Source organism: Trachinotus anak, unplaced genomic scaffold, assembly GCF_046630095.1.
Source record: "Trachinotus anak isolate AG129_WGS33_773 ecotype Australia unplaced genomic scaffold, CSIRO_AGI_Tana_v1 ptg000010l, whole genome shotgun sequence".
Taxonomy (NCBI): domain Eukaryota; kingdom Metazoa; phylum Chordata; class Actinopteri; order Carangiformes; family Carangidae; genus Trachinotus; species Trachinotus anak.
Window position 1 is genome coordinate 29,746,620 of NW_027273861.1, and position 20,881 is coordinate 29,767,500.

At 46.6% G+C, this 20,881-nt stretch overlaps 2 protein-coding genes across 6 annotated transcripts in view; both read left to right on the forward strand.

Annotated features, from left to right (window-relative positions):
• The first annotated feature begins 159 nt into the window (after positions 1 to 159).
• LOC139626345 (zinc transporter ZIP3-like) lies at positions 160 to 4,278 on the forward strand. The gene is made up of 3 exons (XM_071486662.1): positions 160 to 235; positions 1,225 to 1,658; positions 1,966 to 4,278. The coding sequence occupies exons 2-3, from the start codon at positions 1,452 to 1,454 to the stop codon at positions 2,710 to 2,712; spliced, it is 954 nt and encodes a 317-aa protein (XP_071342763.1). The 5' UTR covers positions 160 to 235; positions 1,225 to 1,451; the 3' UTR covers positions 2,713 to 4,278.
• A 3,044-nt stretch (positions 4,279 to 7,322) lies between these two features.
• The window catches only part of slc1a8a (solute carrier family 1 member 8a), a 19,868-nt gene continuing 6,309 nt past the window's right edge, over positions 7,323 to 20,881 (forward strand). For 4 of the 5 annotated variants that reach the window (XR_011692231.1, XR_011692232.1, XM_071486663.1 and 1 more), the window contains exons 1-6: positions 7,323 to 7,808; positions 13,509 to 13,588; positions 15,124 to 15,339; positions 18,916 to 18,958; positions 19,038 to 19,245; positions 20,369 to 20,468. Coding sequence is in view for 3 of the 5 variants with exons in the window: in XM_071486663.1 (XP_071342764.1) it covers positions 7,557 to 7,808; positions 13,509 to 13,588; positions 15,124 to 15,339; positions 18,916 to 18,958; positions 19,038 to 19,245; positions 20,369 to 20,468 (899 nt within the window). In the remaining 2 variants the exon portion in view is untranslated. The remainder of the gene's footprint in view (positions 7,809 to 13,508; positions 13,589 to 15,123; positions 15,340 to 18,915; positions 18,959 to 19,037; positions 19,246 to 20,368; positions 20,469 to 20,881) is intronic. The other variant, XM_071486664.1, reaches the window with a different exon arrangement.

Consider the following 20,881-nt stretch of genomic DNA (forward strand, 5'->3'; position numbering starts at 1 on the left):
CAATATTCACTTTAGTTTCTTTTTTACACAATTGGCTGCATCAACCCAGAAGAGTCTAGTGTTTATATCTGATCCTGTCTTTCTCCAGACGATAAAAACCACACTCACCGGCGCCTACAAGTACCGTCACTGCTACGTCATTAGGAAACCCACCAATCAGAGCCCAGGGACTGCGTCATGTCAATGAGGAAGTATCTTCGTACACCTGCCGAGGCGAGGACGGAGGCTCGGACAGGTACATCTTATCCCTGACTCATGTTTGTGATTTAATGTTGTTATGTTGAGCTGAGGTCGTTGTTTAGTCTGATTAACACAGATGTGAGCAGCTGCTTTCCTGTATGACCGGAATGTTCCGGTGTTAGCATCAGATTTAGCTGCAGTGAAGCTAACGACGGTTAGCTGTCAAGTTAGCCGATGTTAGCCAGAAACAGGGGCGGAAAAGGGGCGAATTTTCTCTTTAACATGAACTATTTATTTTTTTATTCTTTTATAAATCATTTCTGAAATCTAGAAAGTATGTCTGTTAAATGAATATATTATCTTAAGCGAAGAAATGTTGCTAAAGGGAGTCAAAAAGTTAATATTGTAATTGGTTGGAAGCTGATAATGTTTTATTTTGAAATTCCTAACAGGAAGCGGTTGTTGGTTCCTGCAGCGATGACGTGAACTTAATATTAAAAACGAACAGAAACAGTCAAACCAACAGCTGGTTTGTAGTTTTTAATGTTTGATGTTTAAATGGTTCAAACAGTGAGAGGGCAGCGTTTTATTTATTAGGTATATTTATTAAATTAGTTATTTAATTTGTCAAACATTTAGTTGCAGCGCTACTAAGGAGAATTTTCTTTTCATGCCACATTTCACAGTAAAAGTATTTCGTACTTTTCACTTAACTATATTTATCATGTCTCATGACATGTTTATCTACATGTTACTTGTCATATAAAAAAACACAATTGTTCTTAAATGAATTATAGTTTAAAGTCAGAAAAATTACCTCAATTAGATCATGAAAAATATGATCACACAACAAGTAAAAGTAATAAAAACTAACCAAACCAGGAACTGAACGCAGACCTTCAATATTTTTAAACAGTTAATGCTGCAGATACATTTTGCAGTGCAGAGGTTCAAAACTGAGCTCTTACTGTTAACCCCACTGTCTTTTGAATCACTATGATGGACCCTGATTCTTTTTACACTGTTATTTTCTTCCTCTTACAGTGTCGCTGTGCAGATCCTCAGGTGAAGAATCCAGGTGGACTGGTTTCGTCTGCTTCATTTCTGTTGGTTCTGGCTTGATCTGCACTTCCCTGTTGTCTGACGTGTCAGTCGTCTCACAGCATCTGTCTGTGTCCTGCAGCAGAAGCAGCTGTGGACGCAGCAGCGTGGAGGTGTGTGTGAGGATGGTGTCTTCGCCTTAGCGTCTGCAGAGTGTTTGCTGCTTCAGGATGCAGATCCTGGTGGCAAAGCTGCTCGGCCTGCTGGGATTGTTCGGCCTCATGCTGGCTGGTGTATTGGTCCCAGTACGCCTCCTGCTGGTGGACTACGACAAGGCGCACAGGTACAGGAAAGCTCTGTCTCTCTGTAACTCGTTTGGAGGAGGCGTGTTCCTCGCAACGTGCTTCAACGCTCTGCTGCCCGCCGTCAGAGACAAGGTAACCGTTATCGCCAGCGAGGAAAAGACACTGCAGCTGCACTTTAATATGTCACTGTGTTACTCATGTGGTAGCGTTGTGCACATAGTGACTGTAGTCCTGCATCAGTATGTACCTGTAGAGGCTGCATCCAGCCCAGGAGATGTTGTGTTACACAGAGAGGTGTTTCAGTGAGTGTGGACTAAATCACAGAAACACCTCTGAACAGAACTGGACCCTGGAAGGACAGAGGGACAATAATCATCAGATTGATGATGAGGAGAATAATGAGTGTGGCTGATCCTCAGTCTGTGTTTTCTCTCTGCAGGTGGGCGACGTGTTCAGGCAGCTGCAGATCAGCAGTGATTATCCTCTGGCCGAGACGATGATGATGCTTGGTTTCTTCCTCACCGTGTTCGTGGAGCAGGCCGTCCTCACCTTCAGGAAGGAGAAACCATCCTTCATCAACCTGGAGACCTTCAACGCCGGCGGCTCCGAGGCCGGCAGCGACTCTGAGTACGACACACCCTTCATCTCCGAGGCGCGGGGCTCGCCGGGAAGCGGTGGTCACCACTCCCACGGACACCAGCATGGACATTTCAGCCCAGCTGAGTTGGCGGGGGCGGGGCCTCTGCGGCTGGCCAGCCTGGTCCTGGCTCTCTCAGCTCACTCTGTGTTCGAGGGCTTGGCGCTCGGTCTGCAGGAGGACGGAGCCAAGCTGGGTGGCCTCTTCCTGGGCGTGGCCGTGCACGAGACGCTGGCTGCCGTTGCCCTCGGGGTGAGCGTGGCCAAAGCGTCACTCGGCATGAAGGATGCTGCCAAGCTGGGGGTCACGGTCAGCCTGATGATCCCGCTGGGCATGTTGGTGGGAATGGGCATCGAGTCGGCTCAGACTCTGGCGGGTGGCGTGGTGTCGGTGGTGCTGCAGGGACTCGCCGCCGGCACTTTCCTGTTCGTCACTTTCTTTGAGATCCTGTCCCGAGAGCTGGACGACAAACAGGACCGGCTCCTCAAAGTGCTCTTCCTCATCCTCGGATACGCGGCGCTTGCCGTTCTCATCTTTATCAAGTGGTGACGGACAGGAAGTCACTGACTCACACAGCAATACCAAAGGAAAACTTTGAAGGAACAGTTGAGCATTTTGGAAAATGTGCTTCTTCAGTGAATGAGAAGCTGCAGCAGCAGGTGAACAGAACACACCTGAGAGTGAGGTCAGTCTGAACATCTGACTCACAACTGTTCCTTTAATTCCAGCAGAGACACTGAGTCCAGCTGTGCAGAAACATCTGGAGCAGCTGGACGAAAGTATTTATTCTCCCCAGATGAAAAAGCTGAGCTGTCTGTGATGTGTTTTCAACCCACCTTGCTGTGGACTGCACTTGTAAACCAACAGTTTCTTTGTGTGTCCCTGAGGCTTAACAAAAAATACAAACAAGGTAAATGCACTTCCTCATAAAACATTAATGATATTTAAAATATTATAAATCGTTTACATTCCTTTTTAGATTGTAGCAGATTATTCTCGGTGTGTTCCTGAAGGGACTGTGTCATGGGCACAAACTGCTGACACAGCAGGGACCCACTCTTAAATATACTTCTCCGTAGCTGACCACTAATAATAGACCACTGCTGTTAGTGGTCAGAAACTGCCCAGAACTCCCCACCTTGCTGCACTGATGTACAGGTGAACTGTGACATCACTGTGGTTACAGGTGCAGCACTCAGTGAGACAGACTGATTACAAATATACATAAAAGTTAACAAATGTACATAAATTAATATATTTGGAAGAAATTTGTTTCTTTAGTTTTGTTTGTCACTTTGTCTTATATACACTGAGTGTCCACTTTATTAGGTACACCTCCACAGTCTAATGCATCCAGCTGCTCTGCCATGAAGTTGACTTTTATGATGCCTTTAATGTTGAGTTTTTGTTGACACTTTCATTATGGTGTTAATTTATGTATATGATTTAAAGGGACAGTACGTAAATATTTTAGTTTGAAACATTCAAAATGAACTGAAGTTTAATTTTAAGAAATAATCGTTATGACGTCTGTGTTTTGTGTCGCAGTTAGCATGCTAACCAGCTAGCTCTGACCAGTACTGTGTCTTAATATCATTTTGTTCCTCAAGAGGTGATAATGAGTCACTGCAGTCTTTCTGAGGGGGCCCTGGGCCCCTCCCTGGTAGGCCCGCTCAGAGGTGTTTCTAATGTTCTGACCACCTCTTGTATGGACAGTACCAGAAGCCCAGTGCATCACCTCCTTTTACTGACCTCAGCACATCTCCCACAATGTCATCAGAAACGCTGAACCTTGTATTTGTGGAGAACAGCTGTGACAAATGTCATTAGATTCAGGAGTTCCTAATAAAGTGGCCACCGAGTTTATACCGAGGCTTTTCCAGCTGCTGTCAGGTTGTGTTTGATAAAACTCCTCCTTTATCTTCATGTTGATTTCTACAGTCAGATCAAATAAAAACACTGGAAAACATCATGTACCATTACTGATGATATTATCCTCATGAGATTTTCACTGTTGTGTTTTCATATTGTGACTTTTGTATTTATTTTTGTGTCATGTTTTTATCGTGTTAGTTGACACTGAACAGATGATGGTCATTAAAACCTCAGAACAGCTCGGTGTGTTTGGTGCAGACTGTCGTTTCCTGTTTCTCCCTCAGCAGGCGATCTGCTGCTGCTCTGACGCTCGTCAACGTCAACCATGTGATTGTTGAGGAGTTTATGTCACCGTCCTCTAGTCCAACATCTGTCCTTCTGATTGGTCAGATCAGAGCAAAGCTGAGCTCCTGTTGCTGTTCTGTGGCTTGGATTTCATTTAATGTTTAGTTTTCTCATCTTCAGTTCAGCAGGAGCAGGAGACAAATTCACAATGAGATAAAAAATGTGATTTAACAGTAAAAAGAAAATTTAAAACCCTCAATTTTAAAATTCAGTTATGGATTCATTGATTTAAAGCTCCATCCAGTCTAAAGGTTTTTAAAGCTCCATCCAGTCTAAAGGTAGATGTCCATGTGTTTGTGATTATAAAGCAGGTCTAGGTTCTATATTAATACTGTGAAAGTATCAAAGCCTCAGTCCACAGAGAAATGCACACAGCCTGTATTCAGAAACTGAGCCTTAAAACCAGCCGTCAGGACTTCTGGAACTTTGTGATGTCACAACAAAGCAGTCACTGCTCTCAGCCCCGCCCCAAGCCCCGCCCACCTGGACCCACCATCCAACCTTGCAGGTTTTGGTTTCTCTGAGTGTTTACCAGAAATCTGCTATATTTTTATTGGATCACTCAGAAAACAGTCAGCCAATCAGAGGAGAGGATCAGATCCTCTGTTACACTGTAAAAATCTATGTTTAACTGATGGAGTCTTCATTGGTCTCCATCAGTCGTCTTTAATATGACCTCTAGTTGTGGCTAAAAGGAGGAAAAACAGCAGAGAGAGTCAGTTCACCTGCAGCTGACACCTGGTCTCAGTGTCTCCTGACCCTAACACTTATCTCTGCCGAGTCCTGCAACTTGAAATCCAGCATTTCCTGTGTGACTTTGCATCAGTTTGTGTTGACCTCCAGGTTAATCATTATGTCACGGCTGCTTCCTGTCCCTCAGACCCACATCCTGAGCTACCAGACCTGATCCAGGCGTGACGCCAGACTCTAACAGCAGTGATTGGATTAGGACTGATGCACCTAAATTTGATTGTTTATTGACACAGTTTAGAGCGAGCTCTGATACTGTTAATCCTCATGTCACGACCTGGACCTGTGCAGGCTCCTCGATCCGTCCCAGAGTTTAGCTCGGCTGTAATGTGATCAATCACATTAGGAGAGGGAGCTCAGCAGTCGTTTGATCGGTTGATTTCTGATCAACTCTTTCAATCAGACGGGATCTCTTAGCATCTTTTTGTCATGTTGAGTTAGAGGTGTGTGTTGTTGTGGAACAGTAGTCAGTGACTTACAGCCTCAAAAAGGAGTTTTTCTTGCACACAGAAACTCACAGATTGAATCCAGCCGACCGCAGTAGAAGCGACTGACCTCGTAAAGTCACATTAATGGTTATGGTTACGTTTTTAATGACTGCAGCTGTGCATTAATATTGATTCACTGAGCACTTTGCAGTGCAGTGTATAAAATCCTGCAGATCCAGGTGAGGAGCTTCAGTTAATGTTCATGTCAAACATCAGAATGAGGACTGGAAAAACGTAGCCTGGTCTGATGGATCTGATTTCTGCTGAGGCAGCAGGTGTAGGGTCAGATGGTGGTCTGATGGTCTGATGGTGTGGGGGTGTTTTCTGGACCCTGTTGGTCCTGGTCTGAAGGTCTCAGTCTGACCATGTTCATCCTTCATGGCCACAGTTCACCATCTTCTAACAGCTGCTTCCTGCAGGTTAATGATCCAGGACACCAACCTTTTATCATATAATAAAACATCAAAGTTCTCTATGTCACTATGGGCTAAATTTATATTCTCCTGCCACTGTCCAGGGCCTCTGTCTCTTTTCTTGGAGCAACATCTAGTGAACATCTGTGGAACTGCAGCACTAACACACATCAACACGCAGCCGTAGAGTCTTCAGTGCTTTAAAGCTGCAGAGGTGAAAGTAATACAGGCTTAAATAAGGGTTTAAAAAAGGTCTTATCTCACAGAAAATGTATAAACAAGACAAAAGTATAAACAGATACAACAGATCTCTGAACCTGTTACTGATGCTGCTCAGATTTACTCTTATTCTGACATTTTCTGCTTGTGTTTCTTAAAAAGGTGTATTTAAATGCTTTTATTGTCTTTTTTGAAAATATGAAGCACTTTGTCATCCTGGTTTTGTGTTACAGAGTATTATATTTCAAGTTTTAATTTGTGATGTGAAAGAGTTAAAAAATGAAATAAAACAGACCACAAAATAGAAAAAGAAAAGGTAAAGGGACAAAACTTTAATTGTAGCACTGAGAGAAAAATACAAATACAAAATACTAAATATATAGTTAATAACAGAAAATGCAGCATCTAAAACAGAAAACACTGTATTACAGGACTTTTATATTATGTTAAGTATCCAGGACAACTGTTCCACACCTCAGGTGTAATTTAAAATTCATATGTGGACCTTTAAATATAAAGTGTATATATATATATATATATATATATATATATAGTTATTTTTTAATTGGTTAATTCCTCCATCCATTAACCATTTATTTTCTGCTGATTGACAAGGTCCAGACTGTGATTTAATGATTCATTAACAGTATTATTGGGTATTATTGTCCAGCTATGTGCAGCTGAGAGGGAGTGACAAAATGTGATATAAATGTCATTAAATTCATCTACAGACTACATATGTAATTCTAGGCCTACTCAACCTTTCTGGGGATTTTTTGGCAGGTATGAAACAGGTGTTAAATATCATTCTGTGATATTAAAAAGGTCTTAACTCTGTGAACCTGCAGAATCTCTGACAGAATCTTAGTGATCTTTATTTGAGCCCATTTGACTTTAAAGCACATGTAAATACTGCAACACTTAAAACCGCATGTTAAACCCTACTGAAGCAGAGTCCACTCATGTAAACCTGCAGGATCCTTTGACGCCTCAGCTGACCTTTGACCCTGGCGGTTCAGCCAAAAGGAGTAAAACTTCAACAACAACAGATCCTGTCCAGCAGCACGACCAGATGCCACAACAAAGGCGTGTGAGGTTTTATTTCACCTCCTTAAGCCTCTTAGTCGCTGTAAGTCCGCCTGCCCGCCTGCAGCCGGCCTGCAGGCCTGTCGTTGGCTCTGGTCGGGCCGTGATGATTTAATCCCTCAGCGGGACAGGTTAGCTCGTCTTTGGCTCGCACAGGTTTGTCATCCTGCCAGCCGCACACACAAGCAGACCGAGGAGCGACGGGGACCCGGGAGCCATGGAGGACCTTCTGTTACCGAGCGGCGAGGAGGAGGCGCGCTCCGAGCACAGCTCCTGCGCCCCGGGGCGCGAAGCGAGGCCGGGGGGGGGGCGCCTGAAGACCTTCTTCCAGGTGACGGTGAAGGGGGACCTGCGGAGGACCGTGGGGGGGTTCTGTCAGAGGAACGGGCTGCTGACGCTGTCGGTGATCGCCGTGCTGACCGGCTGCACGCTGGGCTTCATGCTGAGAGGAACCCAGCTCTCCACACAGGTACCGCTCACCTGGCGAACGCCCCCTGCACTTTACCTGCCTCCGGCCAGGACACACCTGCAGAGGACGTCAGAGGAAGTAGCCTGTTAGCTCGGGGTCCCCAGGGTCCAGAGTTCCCCCGAGCTAACAGGCTACTTCCCTCCGGGGTCCCCCAAGCTAACAGGCTACTTCCCTCCGGGGGTCCCACCGAGCTAACAGGCTACTTCCCTCCGGGGTCCCCCAAGCTAACAGGCTACTTCCCTCCGGGGGTCCCACCGAGCTAACAGGCTACTTCCCTCCGGGGGTCCCACCGAGCTAACAGGCTACTTCCCTCCGGGGTCCCCCAAGCTAACAGGCTACTTCCCTCCGGGGGTCCCACCGAGCTAACAGGCTACTTCCCTCCGGGGTCCCCCCGAGCTAACAGGCTACTTCCCTCCGGGGTCCCCCAAGCTAACAGGCTACTTCCCTCCGGGGGTCCCACCGAGCTAACAGGCTACTTCCCTCCGGGGGTCCCACCGAGCTAACAGGCTACTTCCCTCCGGGGTCCCCCAAGCTAACAGGCTACTTCCCTCCGGGGGTCCCACCGAGCTAACAGGCTACTTCCCTCCGGGGTCCCCCAAGCTAACAGGCTACTTCCCTCCGGGGGTCCCACCGAGCTAACAGGCTACTTCCCTCCGGGGGTCCCACCGAGCTAACAGGCTAATTCCCTCCGGGGTCCCCCCGAGCTAACAGGCTAATTCCCTCCGGGGTCCCCCCAAGCTAACAGGCTAATTCCCTCCGGGGGTCCCACCGAGCTAACAGGCTACTTCCCTCTGGGGGTCCCCCCGAGCTAACAGGCTACTTCCCTCCGGGGTCCCACCGAGCTAACAGGCTACTTCCCTCCGGGGTCCCACCGAGCTAACAGGCTACTTCCCTCTGGGGTCCCACCGAGCTAACAGGCTACTTCCCTCCGGGGGTCCCACCGAGCTAACAGGCTACTTCCCTCCAGGGTCCCACCGAGCTAACAGGCTACTTCCCTCCGGGGTCCCCCAAGCTAACAGGCTACTTCCCTCCAGGGTCCCACCGAGCTAACAGGCTACTTCCCTCCGGGGGTCCCACCGAGCTAACAGGCTACTTCCCTCCGGGGGTCCCCCCGAGCTAACAGGCTACTTCCCTCCGGGGTCCCCCCGAGCTAACAGGCTACTTCCCTCCGGGGGTCCCACCGAGCTAACAGGCTAATTCCCTCCGGGGGTCCCACCGAGCTAACAGGCTACTTCCCTCCGGGGGTCCCCCCGAGCTAACAGGCTACTTCCCTCCGGGGTCCCCCAAGCTAACAGGCTACTTCCCTCCGGGGGTCCCACCGAGCTAACAGGCTACTTCCCTCCGGGGGTCCCACCGAGCTAACAGGCTACTTCCCTCCGGGGTCCCCCAAGCTAACAGGCTACTTCCCTCCGGGGTCCCCCAAGCTAACAGGCTAATTCCCTCCGGGGTCCCCCCAAGCTAACAGGCTAATTCCCTCCGGGGGTCCCACCGAGCTAACAGGCTACTTCCCTCTGGGGGTCCCCCCGAGCTAACAGGCTACTTCCCTCTGGGGTCCCACCGAGCTAACAGGCTACTTCCCTCCGGGGTCCCACCGAGCTAACAGGCTACTTCCCTCCGGGGTCCCACCGAGCTAACAGGCTACTTCCCTCCGGGGTCCCCCAAGCTAACAGGCTACTTCCCTCCGGGGTCCCACCGAGCTAACAGGCTACTTCCCTCCGGGGTCCCACCGAGCTAACAGGCTACTTCCCTCCGGGGGTCCCCCCGAGCTAACAGGCTACTTCCCTCCGGGGTCCCCCCGAGCTAACAGGCTACTTCCCTCCGGGGGTCCCACCGAGCTAACAGGCTAATTCCCTCCGGGGGTCCCACCGAGCTAACAGGCTACTTCCCTCCGGGGGTCCCCCCGAGCTAACAGGCTACTTCCCTCCGGGGTCCCCCCGAGCTAACAGGCTACTTCCCTCCGGGGTCCCACCGAGCTAACAGGCTACTTCCCTCCGGGGGTCCCACCGAGCTAACAGGCTAATTCCCTCCGGGGGTCCCACCGAGCTAACAGGCTACTTCCCTCCGGGGTCCCCCCGAGCTAACAGGCTACTTCCCTCCGGGGGTCCCACCGAGCTAACAGGCTAATTCCCTCCGGGGGTCCCACCGAGCTAACAGGCTACTTCCCTCCGGGGTCCCCCCGAGCTAACAGGCTACTTCCCTCCGGGGTCCCCCAAGCTAACAGGCTAATTCCCTCCGGGGGTCCCACCGAGCTAACAGGCTACTTCCCTCCGGGGTCCCCCCGAGCCTCGACAGTCCCCGTCAGGACTCACCTGACATGTTGCTTCTGTCATGTTAATGCTTTTCTTTAAATTACTCATCAATATTTATATTTTTAAATGTCCCATTGATGCTACTTTTCTTAAAATATCTTGGTAATACTTTCCTCTAAACTCCTGTTCGTACTTTCTTAAGCTTTCCACTGATTTGTGTCTTCAGTTTCCATTGATACTTTTCTTTACATTTCCAATGATGTTTTGTCCGTTTATAGCCTGTTTGTATGATAAGTTCCTTGTTGACGCCCTGTTTTACATTTCCGTTGATATTTATTTAATATTTATTTCCAAGTGATACCTGGACCTACTTACATATTTTAATTTAAAATTATTGTGGATACTTTTCACTGAATTGTGCGTTGATAGTGCGTTAAAATTCCCTGTTGATACTTTAAATTTCCTGCGAATATGTTGAAATGTTCCTTTAAAAGGCTCAAATTGTTGGAAGGGTTCAGTCAGTGTGACAACAGCTAGCTTAGCATTAGCTCGCTACATTTGTGTCAGCGCTAAGCAGCTAGCATGTCCGTGTACCGCAGCAGGCCCGGATGCTAACAGAGGAGCTAATGTTAGCAGGAAGTTTCCAGGCCCTCCTTCAGAGAAACCTGTTAGCTTTAGCCTGACTCTGTTAGCTTAGCAGCTCGTGTAGCCTTCAGGTACATTGGTCAGACTTTAAAATGTGTCAGCTGCAGAGTTTTCAACCAGTTCATGGAGCTAACAGTGGCTGAATTAGCAACAGTTAATGTTAGTTTTTTATGTGCCCGTTGTTTTCACATGTCCCTGTAAAGTCTGAAGAATCTGACCGGGACAGATGAGACAGACATCGAGCTAATGAAGGCAGCACGGCAGAAAAACTGATGGAACTTCATTTATTTTCTCTTTCTGTTAATTAAAGCTTTGATCATACAAGTCTGCACAAGTCAAAACGAACACCAAGGATATTTGCTGATGTCTTGGCAAAAATTTAATTTAATTAAAGTTCCACTTTAAATTAAAATAATTTTTTTTCCTTTTAGTATCAATATAGGAGCCACACCGACTCATTCACCCAGCGCTGCACGGTTCATGTGGAAAACAGTGTCAGGGAGCTTTAACAACCACAGAGACTACAGTCCAAACCACAGTCAGTAATCCCTCCATTCAACAAGCGTCTGCCGCTCTCTCCGCTGGGCTCTTCCTCTCAGTCAGGGATGAGTTTGAGGAGCTACACCTGAATTAAATGATTAAAACAGGGCCGAAGATAAAGACGCCAGAGTTGGGTCCATTGTATTTTTGCTGCAGACCTCCACTGTGGGGAAATAAATTATAGATAACTGCGGAGCCAATTGAATTAATTTCTAATAGATTATGTATTTTTATTAACGTGATGAAGAAACGTTTGAACTGTATCTTCTAAATGTCCAGTATCAACACATTTCTTTTGTTTTGCAACTGAATAAAAGACTTAATGAAATGATTAATTAATCAATCAATCAAGAAACTCCATAATCAACAACAAAAATAATTGAGTTACACTAACAAAGACAAAATCAGATGCAGATAAAAATGAGCGCTGAAGGTTATGAGATAAATTTGGTTTTAAATCTGAACTGTGATGATGATCTTCATCAAACTGAGCGACAGCAGGTTCTAAAAAACTCTCAGAACTTCTTAAATATTATTCACACTGAAGCCTTTTCAACAAATAACATACAACACACAGAGCATTTTGACTTTCAGTTAAAAATAGTGCAGTTTGTCTGTGAACTGTCTTTCCAGGAAGAACTGATCCGTCTCAGGAAGTCTAAGTTCAACACCAGCTGAATATAGAGTGGACAGAAACATGCAGGTCATGGGGGAACTTGTTCTTGTCTCTAATGTGTAGCTTGTCCTTCAGATTTTCAGGATCTGCCTGGTGTAAAAGGCAGTTTCTCAGTTCAGGGTTAAGCAGAGGACAGTTGCAGACATGTCGTCACGTGCTCGGCTCTTAGTGAAGGAGGAAGAATAAATAACCACAGCGAGGAGCTTTCCTTTGGTTCCTTTTTTACTTATTTTCTATTGTAAACTCAGATTTAAGTAAATGGTCTCGTTGTATTTTGTCCTGTTTTGAGGGAACTGTGCTGCCGGTTCACCTGGATCAGTGACTGTCTCTCAGTAAATAACATTTACATTTTATTCCTTGTTTTTCTGCACTGTTGCACAGTTGTAAGTTACTCTCAATAGTCAGCGATAGCAAGAACATTATTTTGGTCTCTGTCTTGTGTGACTGTAACTCCAGAGTTGGTGATAATTCTCTGTGGGTTCCACATCAGTGATTTGATTCATTATTCACCTAACAGATATTGAGAAGTGCAGCTTTAATACCGTGACTTCAGCAGAGTTCCTTCAGGATTTTGGTTGATATCAAAGACCCAGAAAGACTTTGGTCGACTGACATTTCAGTCATTAGTCTATGACTATGACCCTGGAGTGAAGGAAGCTCGATTTGAAGGTAGTTTGAGGTTAATAAACTACAGCCTCTTATAACGAGTGAAACAACCTGCAGATTGACTTTTAGTTTGACTGTGACAGCTTCATAAGATTATTGAAAATGACTTTTAGTGCCCGGCTGCTCACGCCACATAGTACAGATCATAGAGCTGTATGAATTAGAGAGTGACTGATGTAATGAAGGAGCCTTCAATGTAGCTGTATTTGTGTATTTTGTAGAGTTTAACGTAACAGAAAACTCAGTTATCACATTTTGGAGGAAGGTTTGTTCGGCTTTAGTTTGTTTCTCAGGATCAGTTTTACAGTTGGGGGGTTGCATTGATTGTTACACCCTGAATCATCCTGGTTTTTTCTTTGCTGTAGAGGATTTTACTGGTTTCTAACTTTGAGGGAGAACTTTGTTGTGCATGTCTGAGAGGAGCTTTAACCATCGACGGCAGGAAGGCTCTGGAGAAGCAGCAGAGAGCGACATACCTGAGGTGTTGGAAGTGAAATCCATTCACGTCTCACTGTTTACAAAAGGCTCTGAACATTCAGTTCGTCAAACACATGTTTTTCCAGGTTCTTTCACACATTTTCACATCTGGAATTTCATGTCCGCTCCTTCAAAACAGACCCGACCGGCAACAACAACAACTTCAGTTCCACCTTAAGTTGAAGTATAATTCTACAGATGTTATTATTTTTTCACCCCGGTTCTGTTGAACGCCTCTAAATCCTACAGTACCCATGAGCCTCTGCAGCTGTTTCAGTCGACTCCAGAGCCTTGAAGTCAGAGAGAACCTGAGGGAGCGCAGTGAGGGAGGTGTCACAGTGAGGGAGGTGTCAGGCTGACGGAGACGCTGACGGAGACGCTGATGGAGGGACTGGAGATTTTGAAACGATGATGTTTGGTGAACGTTTCTCTTCTCTCTCACCACAGGCCAAGATCTACTTCTCTTTTCCTGGAGAGCTGCTGATGAGGATGCTGAAGATGCTCATTCTTCCTCTCATCACGTCCAGGTAGGTCACTGTTCATGGTGGGATTAACCTCCTGAGGGGCCCCTAGAGGCCCCACTAGTATATGGCAGTTCCCACAGACACCAGACACCAACCGTCAGACTGTTGGTCAATCGTCTAAACATGTTCTACACAGAACAATAAAATGATCCTCCTTTGATGGATTAATACGACTGTTTATTATTCGACACAGAAAAAAAAATTAAAGCAGTTTGATCAAACAACTTTAAAACAAATCAGAATAATGAGCAAAATATGTGACAAACAGGACAAACTAAAATGAGAAGATGGACTTTGCCTCAGAGCGGGGGCAGGGTTGATGTTCTACTCTAGTTGTGCATATTTCTGATGAATCTCTCGTTAGTCACATGATGCAGAGTAAACCTGGGGCTTTCAGGGCCCCTGAGGATCTGGGGTCCCTGTGCAGGTGCCTGTTTTGCCCCGGTGGAGATCCAGATGACGTCTGACCGTGGACGGGACATTTATTGACTTTCCTGCTGATCATTGACCAGATCAGGTTGTTTCTGACATTAAAGTTTACACTGTAAAACCAGACCGGCTGCGGTTTTATCGTCCACACTTCAGCCACTCAGAGGGACAGAAACTGGACTTTTTATTTCAGCTTCTCACTGATGATTTTCCACACACTGATCAGTCTGAAGCCAGTTTCTAACTCTAACTGTGAGGATGGTTTTTCCAGAATAAGACGAGCTACTCCCCTCAACATCTGGAAATGTGTTTTCATTGACTGGTATTGATGAAGTCAGACCTGCAGGTCTGACATTAAATTCTTGAGGGAGCTAAAAAAGATTTTCTGAATTTATAATTTAGTTTATTTAGTTCATGAAAGAGGTTGCAAATGAAGATTTAAAAATGAAAGTTTTCAGTTATTGTTTAGTAGTTTGTTTTTTTTCGGGTGTTTCTATTACTCTGTCCTGCCCCTTTATATCAGTGAGAGGAGGCTAAAGACCAGAAACAGTGATATAGTTCAACAGCATCACAAACTACATCCTACAAATAAATCAGCACAAACAAACTGGACATAATCAGACAGAAGCCTGTGAGAAAAACAACATTCATTCATTCAGGTCTGATCAAAATGATTTTCTCTCTTTTTTCTAAGTTACTTTTTTTGTTGTTGTAATTCTCATTTTGGCCCCAAGAGGCTGAAGTGCACCACTGCAGTGATTTTTAAACCATATACTCCAAACACAAGATACTTATATTGTGTGTTAGGAAGTTAAATAACATCACTGTCATGTCTTTCTTTGTGTTTTCCCCCGCTAGCTAGCGGGCTAACGGCTAGTGTCAGTATAGCTAATGCTAACAGCAGATTAGCGCTGACACTTCTGACCAAAGTTTCTGCACAGACAGAGAGAGGCTGTGTTTTTACCCACTCAGTAAACACAGACTCAGTGTCACTCGGGGAACCTCTGCTCCTCATAGTAGCAACACATTTAAAGAAACAACCACATACACTGAATGTTTTCTCAGTGTCCATGTTTGCTTATTGTTTGACCCCCTCCCCCCCTGTGCAGTTTAATGTCGGGTCTGTCGTCCATGGAGTCGAAGGCGTGCTGTCGCATGGGGGTGCTCACCGTCACCTACTACCTCTGGACCACCTTCATCGCCGTTGTGGTCGGCATCTTGCTCGTCATCATCATCAAACCCGGCGTGGGGACGGAGATGGAGAGCAACCGGCTGGGAGGGGGCCCCGTCATGACCTCGGCCGACGCCCTGCTCGACCTGATCAGGTGAGAGGTCAGAGGTCAGCCAGGGTGTGGATGTGTAGAGCTGCTGAAAGGTCAGACCTGGAGTTTCTGGGCTGATGGTCGGGCTCAGCGCGTCAGGTTTGGTTTGACCCTGTGACAGGAAGTCGGCACAAAAACCAGCTGTCTTCAAAAAACCAGAGCAGGAACACAAACAGAAAACTGGACCATCATCACACACTGACGTGGAGCTGACGCTGTAGTTTCCTGCTCTGCTGTTCACAGCTGTTTGTTCCTGTGATGGTGGGAAACAAAGAGAAGGTGAAACCACTGCTTCATAAAGCTGGAGTGTGAACTGTCAGCAGAGCTTCAGGCTGCGATGGTCAGGGCTTTATTTACCTTTAACCTGAACCACCATCTTTCATTGACCTGAAGAGACAGGACTCTAGAAACCTGGTCTCTGGGTGTGGACCTGGTCTCTGGGTGTGGACCTGGTCTCTGATGTGGACCTGGTCTCTGGGTGTGGACCTGGTCTCTGATGTGGACTTGGTCTCTGGGTGTGGACCTGGTCTCTGGGTGTGGACCTGGTCTCTGATGTGGACCTGGTCTCTGATGTGGACCTGGTCTGTGGGTGTGGGCCTGGTCTCTGGGTGTGGACCTGGTCTCTGATGTGGACCTGGTCTGTGGGTGTGGACCTGGTCTCTGGGTGTGGACCTGGTCTCTGATGTGGACCTGGTCTCTGGGTGTGGACCTGGTCTCTGATGTGGACCTGGTCTCTGATGTGGACCTGGTCTGTGGGTGTGGGCCTGGTCTCTGGGTGTGGACCTGGTCTCTGATGTGGACCTGGTCTGTGGGTGTGGACCTGGTCTCTGGGTGTGGACCTGGTCTCTGGGTGTGGACCTGGTCTCTGATGTGGACCTGGTCTCTGGGTGTGGACCTGGTCTCTGATGTGGACCTGGTCTCTGATGTGGACCTGGTCTCTGGGTGTGGACCTGGTCTCTGATGTGGACCTGGTCTCTGATGTGGACCTGGTCTCTGGGTGTGGACCTGGTCTCTGATGTGGACTTGGTCTCTGGGTGTGGACCTGGTCTCTGATGTGGACCTGGTCTGTGGGTGTGGGCCTGGTCTCTCCTGGAGACTCTGCTGCTGTTTTGAACTGTAGCTTCATTCACTCAGAAACAAACAGGATCCAGACAGAGACCATGTTCTACAGGGTTCTGGCTCAGCCTCCCTCTGTCTCTGCTGTTTCACCTGCACTTACCTGTGACGTTGGTGTTGGTGTTATTTTACTGCTGAGTCACTGGATCAAAACAACCTGTGATGATGGTTGATTTTCTACCTGTGGGTGCTGGGCGGACTGTGTCCGGGTCAGGGCTGGTCAGGTTTAACTGTGATTTCAGGATAAATCATAATGAGTGTGGCAGCAGATTAGTGATCATACAAAGAGTCATGGTGTCATAAACTGTGAGGATCCTGGTGTTTCTCTCAGGGACGGATGGAGGGATGGAAAGATGAATGGATGGAGTGATGGAGGGATGACAGATGGAGGGATGATGGATGGAGAGATGAACGAATGAATGGAGAGATGAACAGATGGATGGATGGAGGGATGACAGATGGAGGGATGATGGATGGAGGGATGGAGGGATGATGGATGGATGGAGGGATGGACAGATTGATGGATGGAGGGATGGACAGATGGATGGATGGAGGGATGATGGATGGAGGGATGATGGATGGAGAGATGAATGATGGATGGAGGGATGGACAGATGGAGGGATGGAGGGATGATGATGGAGAGATGAACGGATGAATGGATGGATGGAGGGATGATGGATGGAGGGATGGACAGCTGCCTGTGTTTCTGACTGGTGAGAGTTGAAATCATTGGAGAAGATTAGACAGTCGTGTCCAGACTATGGACTAGAGACTAAGTTCCTGATTCAAACCCAGGAGCCTCCAGGTTGTGAAGATGATGTGAACGTGTTGTGTTTACAGCAGCAGCAGCAGACGGAGATCATGGGTTTCATGGTAACACTGATAATGAGGAGGGTGAAGTTTGGGTTGAGTTTGTTCTCACTCTTCTGCCTGTCAGTGTCAGTGAAGATGTAAAGATGACTGCTGATAGCACGGCTGAGTTCTGTCACAGTAAACTGAACATCTTTGTTTTCAGACGTTTGAAGGCGTTGCTCTGGACTGTTGAAATGATCATGAACGTTTTCTCTGTTTCTTGACGTGTCACAGACGATAATGAGAATAATTTGTGTCCTGCAGGGTTTGATTCACTGACAGTTGACTGAACATCACTGAGATCAACAAAACGTAGAAAACAAACCGACACACACACCAATCCAATTACAGACGGAGCTGATCGGTGTATTTTTAGTAATCCTGCAGGGATAAGTGACAGATTAACCAGCGCCGGTGGGATGTCATGATCTCTGCCCGCTGCACGTTGGCAGACCGCGCCCTCGTGCTTCGTCTGAAAACCACGCCTACAACTGAAGGTGTCTCACAAGCAGGTCGAACGCATCATCATCTTGTTGACCTCTGACCTCTGCCTCAGGTCAGCTGATCTGGACCGTTTCCCTCCTCATTCTGCTGTGTTTACCCTCCGGCTGCCCAGTGTCACACCTGCCACCGCTCCTCTCCTAACACGCCTAATGACACATCTATAAACAGTAACGTTCCTCTCAGTCGTCCGGGTGGAGCGGCCACTGCAGGAAACACAACCAATCACTGCAGAGCAGATTTGTTAGACCAAATCATGCTAATAATTGGACACTCGTCAATATGAGAAGCTCACAAACTGATGCAACAACACCCTGCATACTTTATTAAGAGCTGCAGCGACACGAGGAGAAATGTTGTTGTCAGCGAGTCATCGTTTGTCTTTCTCTTAATTCTTTTCTGTACAGGAGAAAAGTTCTGCCGGTGTCCAGCCTTTGTTTTCAGTTGCTTTAATTACGACCTTTTTTTTTTTTTTTGCCAAATTAAACATGATGGCTTCAGTAACGTCTTTCAACTGTCTTCTTATTCTAATAATTTAATGGTGCTCAGCTGCTCTGATTCAGCCACACATCAGCTTATTTCTGTCACCGTCGTCTCTCACTGTTCTCATGTCACTGTGGTCTGTTGTAAATGTGACTATTTATTTGTAGCCCAAACATTTAAAGGAGCTTGTAAATTTTGTTATCGCTACATAGCTACATTAGCATTAGCAGCTGTTTACTCACTAGTGTAGAGGAAACATTGTGAGTTCAGCTTCAAACTTCATCCTTCACTCACCAACATCTGTCTCCAGCAGTGGAAATAAACACCAGTGTTAACTCTTGTCTCTGTCACTTCTTAGCATGCTAACGAGTTAGAAGTTAGCATGCAAATCAGTTAGCCCGGGCCTGTCTCATCACTGTAGCCTCCAGTCTGTCCTGGAGACGTCGCTGCTCAGAGGACGAGTTATAACCTCTGGTCTTAAAGACAACGATGGCTGAAGCTGTTGTCAGGTGACCATCACCACCACCTGCTGCCGACAGGAAACCACGTTAAACAGCAGAGAAAACTTAACAAACAGCCTCTTTAACCTTTAACCTTAAAGACTCCTTAATGCTTTTTCCTCCACAGAAACATGGTTCCCTCTAATCTGATCGAGGCCACGTTTCAGCAGGTAAGAGAACAGCTGAGACACAGTCAGACCAAAGACTTTATCTCTTCCTCTCATAACAAATCCGACTGTGTTTCTTCAGTACAAAACAGACCTGATTCCCATCCTCAAAGTCCCGACCAGAACCATCCAGCCCAACTTCGTCTACGTTGTCCCCGATGAGAGTGACCCTAAAGGGCGGGCGGTGTACCTGGAGCTGACTCCGCCCCCGGAGGTCCTGTACAAGACGACTCCCGGCAGCAGCCAACAGATGAACGTCCTCGGCATCGTCATCTTCTCTGCAACCATGGGTGAGCAGGACAGGGTCAATGTGTCGGTGACACACAGAACTTCTTTATGACATCATGACGTTCAGAGAGGGCGACGTGTACATTTGTCTAGATAAATGTCAGAGTGCGAAACACAAACATTGTTGACATATACCAGACATTTAAAGGTTAACAAACATCATTTATTTATTTAACCAATAATGAATTTAATGTGCTGACGTTTGTGTCAGTGTCACAGCTGACCGTTATTTCGTGTCTTTTAATCTGCTGATTGTTTTAGTGATTATAGTTATAATTAATCAGAGTCCAGTCATCAAATAGCTTGTTTTGCCCAACCAGAGGCATCATCAGGAGACGCAAACCAGATGAATGCTTGGGGCCACCAAGGGAAAATGGGCCCGAGTGCCCCCTCAGTGACAACTATAAACCCCTTAAACCTCCCATGAAGACACTGTACAGTGCACTACTGCTGCCTCGAAACCCCGAAGTTGGGCCCATGATGATTTGGGCTGTAGCAAGATAGTCTGAATGTGAGACATTCAGGGAACATCTGTAAAATGTAGCATCTTCCAATAGTCTGCTTATGTCAAATAGTTGTCACGGCCAAGAAGCTGGAATCAGATTTTTTTGCATTTTTTAGATGATAAATTATGTAAATGATGAATTCATTGTTTCAGCTCTAAGACAGACTGTTTCATTGGTCGACATGTTCCCATATTGTGATGTTGACCAGTTGTCAGTCACATGACCACACTCAGGTCTGCTGTGATTGGCTCAGAGGAGTTATCAGCACTTGTGTTTAAAGCAGTGGTTGGTTCAGGATACCACTGATCTCCTTCACTGTTGACTCGAGAACCTCTTACCAGCTTCGTCCTGAGCTGAGAAATTTTAAAAAGGCTTTTCAGAAAAATTTAAGTAACTGCTGTCACAGGCTGAAAGTCTCATGTTCACCTGTGTACCTGTATGAGCCGTCAGTAGTGGCGATAGCTGACCTGGTTTGTGTCATCAGACAGAAGGAAGTCAGTGCTGAAAACCATCACTGGGATTATTTCTGAACCTGTCAGGTTCTCAGTGTGAGTGTGTCTGGAGTTGATCACATGAACGTTAATACTCACTCAGCTGAATGTAAACTGTGCTGCTGCAGGTCTGTTGCTGGGCAGGATGGGAGAGCGAGGAGCTCCGCTGGTCAACGTCTGTCAGTGTATCAACGAGTGCGTGATGAAGATCATCAACGCTGCTGTTTGGTGAGCAGAGTCATGTCGTCCACAAAATTAATGAAATCTTCTAAAATAAATACAACAGTCAAAGACTGGTTCAGTTTTAGACCTGTGTCCTCTGCTGCCTCTTAACATTCCACAATAAAAATTATAAATAATATTAAATAACTTATAAAATTACAGACTTATTAATCAAAACCTAATTTATTTTCTTCAATATGATGCAGAGGAGGGTGAGTTTTCGGTCAGCCTCCACTCATCTATTAAAAGATGAACGTTTAGTTTAAATGGTCCTCTCACCTGGACAGTCAGAGGACTCTGTTTACACAGGTGTCAGTGAGGACCCCCCCCCCCCCCCCAACAGATGCTGTGAAATCTGTGGTGGATATTCTGGTCCCCAGAGGATGATGACCTGATGACCCCCTGACTTCTTTAAACAA